Source organism: Notothenia rossii (genome assembly GCF_949606895.1).
Source record: "Notothenia rossii genome assembly, chromosome: 2".
NCBI lineage: Eukaryota > Metazoa > Chordata > Actinopteri > Perciformes > Nototheniidae > Notothenia > Notothenia rossii.
In genome coordinates this window covers 18,965,562-18,975,800 of record NC_136904.1, presented here as the reverse complement: position 1 = coordinate 18,975,800, position 10,239 = coordinate 18,965,562, and the positions used below count along the sequence as shown (strand labels likewise).

At 37.1% G+C, this 10,239-nt stretch overlaps 2 protein-coding genes across 3 annotated transcripts in view; both read right to left on the bottom strand.

Annotated features, from left to right (window-relative positions):
• Window positions 1-1,296: 1,296 nt before the first annotated feature.
• sinhcafl (SIN3-HDAC complex associated factor, like) lies at window positions 1,297-6,116 on the bottom strand. The gene is made up of 6 exons (XM_079662725.1): window positions 5,962-6,116; window positions 4,747-4,905; window positions 4,516-4,615; window positions 4,305-4,419; window positions 3,549-3,702; window positions 1,297-3,425 (listed from the first exon to the last, which is right to left on the bottom strand). The coding sequence occupies exons 2-6, from the start codon at window positions 4,872-4,874 to the stop codon at window positions 3,251-3,253; spliced, it is 672 nt and encodes a 223-aa protein (XP_079518851.1). The 5' UTR covers window positions 4,875-4,905; window positions 5,962-6,116; the 3' UTR covers window positions 1,297-3,250.
• A 643-nt stretch (window positions 6,117-6,759) lies between these two features.
• The window catches only part of dennd5a (DENN/MADD domain containing 5A), a 30,975-nt gene continuing 27,495 nt past the window's right edge, over window positions 6,760-10,239 (bottom strand). For both annotated transcript variants that reach the window (XM_079662714.1, XM_079662715.1), the window contains 3 exons: window positions 9,544-9,732; window positions 9,203-9,371; window positions 6,760-8,277 (listed from right to left, as the gene is read on the bottom strand). In XM_079662714.1, the coding sequence (XP_079518840.1) occupies window positions 8,094-8,277; window positions 9,203-9,371; window positions 9,544-9,732 (542 nt within the window). In that variant the 3' untranslated portion in view covers window positions 6,760-8,093. The remainder of the gene's footprint in view (window positions 8,278-9,202; window positions 9,372-9,543; window positions 9,733-10,239) is intronic.

Below are 10,239 nucleotides of genomic sequence, written 5' to 3'. Positions count from 1 at the left end.
ACATGTGAGTGAAAAAAGCCCTGTTTTTTAATCAGAGCTGCGTAAAGTCGGTCAAATAGCCAATGCAAGACCGGAAATGTCCTTGTACACCGGCTTATTTGACTAGTGCGTATAACAACCAAACATGAATACTAAAAGCTCATTATCATTACTCAAACAGCTAAAAAATAACAAAAACAGCATAGCTTATAGGCTATGATTAATCGAAACAAACATTATAAAATACTTCCCACTTTTTTCTAGGCCCTATGTAATAACATAGTCACTTGATACAACCTCTGTAAACTAACATTTAGGATTGTATTATGGAAGGTATGACCGTGCCGTGATGGTGATGCTTTTACATAGCCTACTGAACACTTGTAAACATGGCCTTTGGCATGTTTCAAAGTCGTACATGCTAAAATACTGTGATAGTAAGACCGAAACAAATTATATGAGAGATGTTATTCAGTGATAGGTTAGCTAACTTAGCCTACCAATACAACTAGTTATGTCAAATTGTTCTGGAGGAATGGATATAAAAATAAGCCAAACAACGTGTTGCTAGGCAACACACGTTTATCTTGTCTAATTTACAACAGCTTGAACTGATGGATCGTACATTTTTCATTTTAATAATGTTGCTAGCTGTACAGGTTCATCAAATACAAAGATTTGGCAGCTAAAATAAACAGAAGAAGCAGCTTAATAATAATTTAACTACGTTTGAATTTACACACAGCTGGGGCTCTTCTCGCTGCTGTCTTTAACATTGCTCAGTTCTGTCAACAGAAACCAGCAATGATTAAAGACGTATCAAGATCCTTCACAAAGAAGGCTTGCTTGAAAAACACTACACAATCCTGCATATACAATGTTTCTTAAGTAGAATTAAGTGAGTATAATAAGGAAAATGCAGTCATGGCACCAGCATTAAAATCTTCACATTTGTTGTTTAACTGAAACAAATATTTAACTATGGTCATTGTCAATCAAGTCTTTGTTCATAATTCCAGCGGTCAAATAAACATAGAAGCTTAACAATGAAAGTAAAGACTCAATTATTTTTCGAGTAGCAGATGGCAAGCCATATCAATACATTATGTAAGATGTATAATAGAACTTCTCCAACCACAATGCTAATTGAGTCGCATAATTTTATACAAAAAAACCACAATTAGCCTGTAGGCCTAGTGTTACGACAGAAAACTGCTCCAGTGTTCAATGTGCATTACCTCGTTGATTAATATCTGCCTTACTTATATATAGCTCTTGTGCACCACCTATCGGCGCACAAAATAATCACAATATAGCTTTTTATTTATGTTTTATTACAGATCTACTTTGTGGTACAGTATACAAAAAAAGTATTAAAAAAATTTACATTGCATGTTCGAAGGAAGTGCACACAATTAAAAAGACTTTCTGAAAAGGCTCTATACCAGTTATCAAAATGTCAGTTTAAAAAAAGGTTTTGCAATAAATAAATATAAATTACATGAGAATCATGACAAGGTCAGGTAATTCATTAAGGCACACCTCACATCCCAAATGTACCTCGCAAAAACAATATGGCAACTCCCTAAGGACAAAAACAAGCTTATTTCCCAGTTTAAAAGGGAGCAGCACTTCTCCTTTTAATTATAATCATAAAACATGTTCAGCATTTAACTACCCTGCCGCAGAAAAGTTTATATATTAAGCAACTTTACAGAGCATTGCCTGTCAATTCATGAAGTTGGTATTGCTTACATTAATGCAAAAAAGCTAACTGAAACCGTGTCTTTACAGTATGATATTCAGACAGTACGCACAATGGCTTAAACTGTGCAATTAACTGAGCATTATTTTTTACATGACGTACAAAAGAAATATCGAGACAATTGTGAATTTTGATTAGAAAAATGTTAAATATTGCTAAATTAATGGATACTGTTCACAAGTCAATTTGGTTGAATAAGGATCTATCACTTGATACTGTAATAGCAGGTGTGATAGACCGCCCCAGAGCACTTCTCACATTCAAAATGTCTGCATAGTTTGAACTTTGACAATTGCTTCTGAAGATAAATACATGGCAATCACATTTTCTCTAACAAACAAAAGGTTCAGTTTCTGACCGTTGCATGCCATTAGAAATCAAAAAAAAAAAGGATTATTGCAGCTCCCTGATGCTGCGATTAAATATACTGTTCCCTGCAGTTTACACATAATTCTGAAGAGCATAGGCTACAGCTTTGAAAAACCTTTACAGAAATATGTCGGACAAAATGAGATGGGATGAGATCAACCCCAATATCTGGTTAAGTGTAAAAGTACTTGTTTTCAGCACCTTTCAGACTAACAAACACAATTTTTTTCTCTCAAGGAAGTAGTGATTTGCTATTCCTGTAGTTGAAAAAAAGTGTGGTTGTACCAGAAGCCAAAATACTGTGTATTTACAAAATCCATTTGTTTTACAACATGCATTTTCATTTCATTGGAGGCTGTACAAAAGAAATAAATAAATTACTTTCGTCATTTCAAAGGGCGGAGGAATGTACTGCATGCATGATCTAACCACATCTATCCAGCAATTGATGAAAAATCAAAACGGAGTGTTTAAAACTTGTAGCATGCTCAAGATGTGACAATGTCAAAATGTTCTTATCTATACACAGACATTAAAAGCTCATTAAATTCATAGAGGACTGTTGTAATCATTATCCCTGGGCTACCAAACCGTTTATCTGTGCACTAAAAAATCTACAGACTCACACATTCGCCCATATGGAACAAACGGATAAAACAAAACGTTGTAGCAACATGTTGAAGAGCCACTTCAACAGACAAAAAAGCTGGTATTAGAATAGCTGGTGGCTTTCATACAAACACTGACAATCAGACAAATTATGAAAAATAATAAAACAGTCTTGATATGTATGAAAAGTTGACAAAGTATTTACAAAACATTGATCACTTAATACAAAATATCCAAAAACAATTTGAATCAAAAATGGAGCCTTGACACAATTTGCTTCCGCAGCCTATAAATAACACTAATGCCCGTGTACGTTTTTTTTTTTGCTTTTTGCTTTCTATAAAAAAGAAAAGAAATCAACTCTATACAAAAGTTAAAAAATACCCATATAAAAAAGGAACAATACATAGAAAAGAAATATCTAAATAACTAATCTAGTTGGGAGAGTGGAAATTAGGAGGTCTGCCACTGGAGACAAATCCAGGAGGATGCCATGGATACCCCTACAGGGGGATTCAACAAAAGCAATCACCAGGTTTCTTTGATGACTTCTGGCAGTTGTGGAGGAAGTGTGTCTGGAAGGTGTGCAGCCACTTGCGTGGATGCCAGTTTTTTGGAACTGCAGCAGGGTTTGAAGAGACGAGGATCAATTATCACCTCTCCAAACCGCCCCTTGTAGACAATCCCACAGCACACCTTTTGCCTAAAACATGGGGGGGGGGGGGGAATGACTTTTAGTTATGGATGATATTCAAAGGGTGCAAAATCGCTTAAAACATTTGTCCTGTTACTTTGTGAAACTCAAATCGGATTAATGAGTGCGCACCTTTTCCAGTAGGAACGGTCCAGAAAAGAGAAGCTGGACGTAGAGGGGCGTCTCTGTTTGGACTCGATATCTGAGCCGTCATCTGATAGGTTGCTGTAACTGGGGGACTGGGCAGGAGACACACTGGAGGTGGTGCTGAGTGCATCTGAGTCAGCTAGGGAAATAAAATAAATGCTTTATAGAAATGTAGGAGATTTTTTCCTAACACAATTGTGTCTAAAATAAATAAATCAGAAAATAGTAAAATCCCCAAACAAATTCCTTAAACCCATGTAAAGACATCTTAACCGCATGTTTTGTCTGACAACAGTCCAATACCCAAACAAGTTTGGTTAAAAATGGTAGAATAATAAACTGCTGTTGGCATCCAACAAGATCACATCGAAAAGGCAGAATCTGTATGTTTTCTTTAATTAATCAATCATTTATTCACCCCTTTTAACTGGCTATTGGTTTCAGCCTAGATGAAAACCAAAAAATATCAGTTAGTCACCAAACCCAAAGATCCACAAGATGCTGCTAAATCAGTGATTTTTGGACCGGCTAAACAGACATCCACAACACACCCAAGGTTTACATAGAGTGAGATTGCATGCATTGTGTCATTTTGATATAGCACAATTTTTTCGTTTAACATGCCCTTGTATTTTTGTCAACCAATATTCCATATCTGGCGAGTTTCAAATCTATTTATATCACCCAAAAGAATCTCACAACACATGCATGTTATAAGCTAATATATTTAAAACAACTTACTTAGTCTCTTTAACTTGTGGAGCTTCTTTAGCTTGCTTTTCTTCTTCCCATCACTGTTCTTGATCTTCTTGGGTTTGGTCATCTTGAAGCCTGGTCCAGCTCTTGCATCCACCACCTGAGCCAGGTCAGGTGAAACATCAGGTCAATATAAAGCCTTCTTGTGACAGTCGGACACATTTGATTCTCATTACTCTTAGCAGAAGAGACTTACATGATTCCAGTTTTTCTTGGAGCCATTTGGTAACTTCTTCCACCTCTTCACCAGCAACACACAGGCATTGCAAATGTCTCCAACACGATCTTCTGACAGCCTTTAAAAAAAGTAATAAAGTGGTATTGCTTAAAACTTGTCACCCAAATTCCTGTTTTATTAATGTACACAATGAAAGGGAAAACAGGATGACACAATACAACCAAACATTGAATGAATGAGAGCTTTTACCCAAAACAGAGCTCGAATGTCTCTTCATATCGACTGCTGTCTGTGAAGCGTGAGCTGGAGGACTTGGTCTTGCAGATGCAACAGCCTTCGTTACTCCGGTAGATCTTTGACTTGTGAAAGCCAAACATATTACGTTTGTTGATTGGTTATGGCAGTAATCTGGAAAAGTAAACCAGAACGATCGTTAAATCTCTTTGTAATATCACCGTGGGTGCAGTCAGTTGTGCTTTCTACTACCGAGAAGGGGGCGGTCCCTACACATACAGATAAACAAAACCACTCTTAACGCATCATTTTTTAACACAAATCTTGTATGAAACTCACATTTGAGGTAGCAGTATGTTGTATTTGAAGTTCATTGACAACTGAACTAGCGTTTTGCTAAAGAAAAACGTCGAACTATTTTATGGAATTCAAAGCAAAGTAGCGGGAACACCAAAACAACAAAAAATACAACACTGACATTTCATAAACACTTAAAACTTACTAAGTTGTGTTGAATAAAAAAAACGTAAGTACCAATCGTGTTACATTTGGAGCGGTAGCAACGGATGCAGGCTCCCAAATGTTACACACATTCACACCACACGGTAAGCGTTCCACACCCACAACATAGCGCTTTACTACGGTAACTGGTTCTTATGTGACTTTTCGGAACAACAGCCAGTACATTGGAAATGTTGATTATTTATCATTCTCAATACAATTAAAATGGTTGGTCTAACATACTGCTCAGTTGAGGATTTGTTTGTAGGGGAAACTCGAAACAAAAAGCGGGCAGCAGCAGCGCTTTCTGAAGTGAAGAAACAAAAAGCTACCGGGGCTGAAATATGTGTAACACGCCGTGTCCGAATAACACACAATCCCCAACTTAGTGCAATTCGTGTATGTTGTCGGGATTTTAATAAAATACAGATAAGTTACAATGAATACATCATTCCCTTTAAATTCAAACTTTTGCCCGCTAGAGCGGCAGATACGGTTCATTGTTGTTAGCTGTTAGCATGCTAGCTAGCCGACGTAGCTACCATTACCACGCCACGCTCTCGTTCACTTCCACGTTATCCCATTGTCGGTTAGTCTTTACACATTTAGCTGCACACGCTCACGTCAAGCTACGACCACACCACCATACCATCAGTCTCTTCGCATATAAAAAACCAGCAAAATACTACAAATATCATTCCTTTACAAGAGAAATAAAATTGCACTTACTGAACAAAAACTTTGAATCTTCGCCGTATTCTTGGAACGCACTGCGCATGCTCTTACTACAACTGCATACAGCTGTCTATTAGAATATCATTAGCATGAATGAAAGGGCCGGGTGTACAATGACCATATAAGGAGTGCAGCCGTTGGGTTTGAACCTGGGTTTAACCAATCGCTGCTGTCCTCGGTACTCTTCACACGATATGAATGACGGGAAGCGTAGTAAATGAGCGGGAGATCTTTGTGCCGTCACAGTTGTTAGCTGCTTTCCCTTAAACTCAAAATCCCATAAACCCCCTGGTTGAAGGCTTTAAAGAAGCACAGCTATATGACATGGCGCGAACGAGTTTGTTTACATGTTCTCAGCTGAGAAAGCGCATTCAACAGCGTTTATACGGTTAAATCGGTGTGTTACTTTTCAACTGAATTATTTGACACAAAAGTGATTATAATTAGATTGGCACTAGTTAGTTTTTTATTTTATGGGATATTTTGCTTTTGAAGACAAACTTTAGAGAACATTTGATTTAGGGTTCACATTAGAACTTAGTTATTATAATTATTTGATGACTTGTTTGTTCTAATAAATCTAAGAAAATGATTACAAAATCATCATTGTTTTGAAGCCCAACTTCACATATCAATTTAGCTTGTTTTGTCCAATGGTTTTATCCGAACAATTTAGTATATTTTATTTACAGTCGGCATGTGCATTTTTGAACCACTTTTTTTTCAGATGAGAACGCACATGTAGAACTTAAATCTATTCATGAAAAACTGGTTGACTCTTATACAATTGAATCCACTTGAATGCATTACTGATGCTTTATTCTTAATATATTTTTACACTGTACACTGTTGCTCACTTAGTAAACACTACATTACACAGCTATTTCAATAAATGTACAACAGTATTGGAAAACAAAAATATATATCTCCCAAGATGCTCATGTGTGGGTCGTACACAGACGAGTACAACACAGTTATTCCAGACATTATTGGCACAGAAAATAAGTCCTTCACATATTAAATCTCTTGTTCTGCACAGTTCAAAGTATGTAACGGAGAAGGGCCCGTTAACACGTCAAGACACCCCGGTATGGAGTTTGTAGGAGGGTTGAATTTTCTGTTGTGGATATTGCATAGCAAGAAACCATGATGACAAAATCAGGAGCGGGAAGGAGCTGTCCTTTTTCCTCCTCACATGTGAAGCAGAAGATCATCCTTCATCACGAAGAGTGGACAGAGATCACCACACTGTTTTTATTCAGAGAACAGGGGCAGACGTAGTGTGAGAGCTGGGATGATGATGGAGGAAAGGTATTTACATGAAGGCTTTCATTGTGATCAACTTTGCACAGAAAAATGGTTCAAGCGTGTCTTCGAGGACTTGTTTTACGAACACAAAAAGCCAAAAGACTTGGGGTACTTTCCTCATCCAGCTGAATACACTGGTCATCACTGGATGCAGGGTTAATCCACACAGTCTTTTTATCATGCAAAAAGGATGATTTTCTCTGCTATAGGTATTCCATGTTAAACATCTGCACACTAGTACATTTCTCAAGGAAAGCCCAAATGTAACAGCCTTTTTGTTTACATGTAGATAAATCATTTTCTACACTATAAACCCCCTGTCAAACACATACTTACTTATAAAGCATACTTCTACATCATTTGCTTTAAGCTCTGTGTTATGACATTTGAATCTGAGTTGACAACAGGGCAAGCAACTTCACTGATTTAACAAAATAATACTTTTATTCTCTGAAAATATATTAACAGTTTTGATCGTTGCTTTCCTTCAAATATTTCCATTGTCAGCAGTTCACGATAAAAATGAAAATATTTTGCTTTCAGTAAAACATTATAGCACAAGTAGGTCATTGTCAATAATGTGAAAATGATGGTTCATAATAGAAAACATATTTTTAACATCTAATGGCCACATCATCAAGGATAAAAATGACAACATATCTTGAAAGGCTCATTGCACTTAATATATGGCAAATGTAACAGTAGCTTTAATATAAGCCAGAAAATGTCTTTTGTTCAAGTCTTTTCCTGCATAAAAAAGGTTCAGTTACTCTTTTTAGTGGTCCCCAGTGATCGTCCTGGTGGGGAGTTGGTTTGTTTTAGATACCAACACCTTTGACAAGTGAAGCCTCCAGGGTGATGTTGAACTCCTGCAGAGTCTGTAGTACTCTAATGAGAGAGTTTACCAACGAGAGGTCCTTCATCAGAGCGGTGTCTTCATACATCTGAGCTGTGATTGGACAGTCTGCGAGCAGAGCGATCCAGTGATGCAGCAAGTGATCCCTGAGAGAAGAAGACGTGTGTGGATTCAACATAACAGAAAAACACTGGAGACTTCCAACATGTATTTTCTGTTGCAACTTTTCAATATATAACAATTTAGAACTATGAGAGTGTTAATATCATATTATCATTATATCATAAAGCTAATATCAATGTGAAAAACATTCATCTGTATTTGAAAATGTCTTTAAAAGGCCTGTTGAAAATGTATGGTGCTGCAATAAACGATTATTTTCATGATGGTTGAATCCTTTTCTTCAAATTACCTTTTGCTGTATTACCAACATTCCAAAACAATTGTATTAAGCAGAGGATTGTCAAGTATTATCTACTTCCAAGATGAAAATAACTCATCTAGTATCTAAATGGTTGGCCATACATTTTTTCACTATTGAATATTGATTAAGAAATTGCCGCAGTACAACTATTTTGAACAGAGGGGTCATATATAGAAACATGGTAAAAGCACTGCATCACTACACCTACAATACACAGAACCATCTTCAACACAGGAAGATCTTAAGAAAAACAATTAAATATCTAGAATCATTTAAAGGAGAAATACTTTTTGTTTGACTCCTTGCCGGTCATGATGATGTGTCACATACGGAGCGAAGCATGCACATCACTTAGGGGTTCAGTGATGTAACAAAAGACATTTCAGCAAGACAGATTGATTAGTGTCTTTGAAGCTGAAGCTTGATTTATGGTTGCGCATTAAGGGGTTACGATGCTGACGTGTCTATAATCACCATTAATACCTGCTACCCAAACAACCCAAAGTCTTTAGTATTCTCAGGAGGGGAACTCTGGAGCCTTAGTATTGGGTTTAGTGTGCAGGTTTCAACGCATCTATCCTGAAGACTAAACTTCCTTTAACAATAAAAAAAATCCACTTGATCTAAATATGAGTCTGTGGACATACCTTGCCCCCAGACAGACGAGCATCTGGAACTTCCCGTCCTTGCCGATGTTTCTGGAGGTGTTGTTGATGGCGCGCATGAAGCGGCAGAAGTGACGCACTCGGGTTTGCCAGTTTTCATCTGGTGTCGCCTCCCGCTGCTCCGCACTTTCAAAGTACACTTGTGACTTTTCTGTTAAAGTACAAAACATTTTTTTTAAATGACAAATCAGTTTCTATAGTGATACTTAAATGTTAAGAAATCTAAACAATGTTTGATAACACAAAAATGTAGGTTTTGGAAGGAATATCACATTATGGCTTAAGTAATATACTGTAAGTGAGTAATGACATTAAGTCTTTACCTAAGAGGTCCCAGATGAAAATGCTCTTAAAGAGTCGGGGGGATTTAAAACCATGTTGAAAAACTTGCTCCAGAGCCCAGACGAGGCCGTACTCCCCGCAGAGGAGAAGGGTCAGACTGCCTCTCTGTGGAGAGAAAGAACAAAAGTCAGAACTGATAATAACGTGGTGTTTTCTGATAAATATGACAACTAGACTCAATATTTGATGGCTTCTTCGATCCAGTTATGTTCACTAAAATCAAATCTCTCTTCAATATTCTGTAAATAGGTGGAATAAAGAAGAGTGAGGGGGATTTCCCTGTAAGAATACTTTGTACCTTGCCTTCACAATTAATAAATAGTAAAACCTATAATCAGCAGTCACAATTGGTATCCTCTGAATTATAATAATCATCCTTTGTGCCTTAGTATGTAGTAATTATCATGGTTAATGTGATTATCAGTGCCCTCATGACAGAAACAAATATTTGTATGCCTTTAAGAAAAGGGACCAAGTAAAATGTCTTCTTTCTGAAACCAGTCTTCTTTAATATGTTTCAACAATGTGAATCCTCCACGTAGCCCACAGTAACAGAGGGGCTTTGGAACCACCAGAGCATTAAGCAGCTTTTCATCATTTGTGATGAATAATAGAACTACATGTTGGGGCCCGTCTAGACTTGCGTCTCTCACCTCCTTCTCCGGCTTGTGGAAGTG

Coding starts and splice junctions, on each gene's coding strand:
- sinhcafl (XM_079662725.1), bottom strand. CDS start 4,874: ATGTTTGGCTTTCACAAGTCAAAGATCTACCGGAGTAACGAAGGCTGT. Junction 4,420..4,515: donor CCAAGAAAAACTGGAATCAT/GTAAGTCTCTTC, acceptor GACCTGGCTCAG/GTGGTGGATGCAAGAGCTGG. Junction 3,426..3,548: donor GACCGTTCCTACTGGAAAAG/GTGCGCACTCAT, acceptor CCCATGTTTTAG/GCAAAAGGTGTGCTGTGGGA.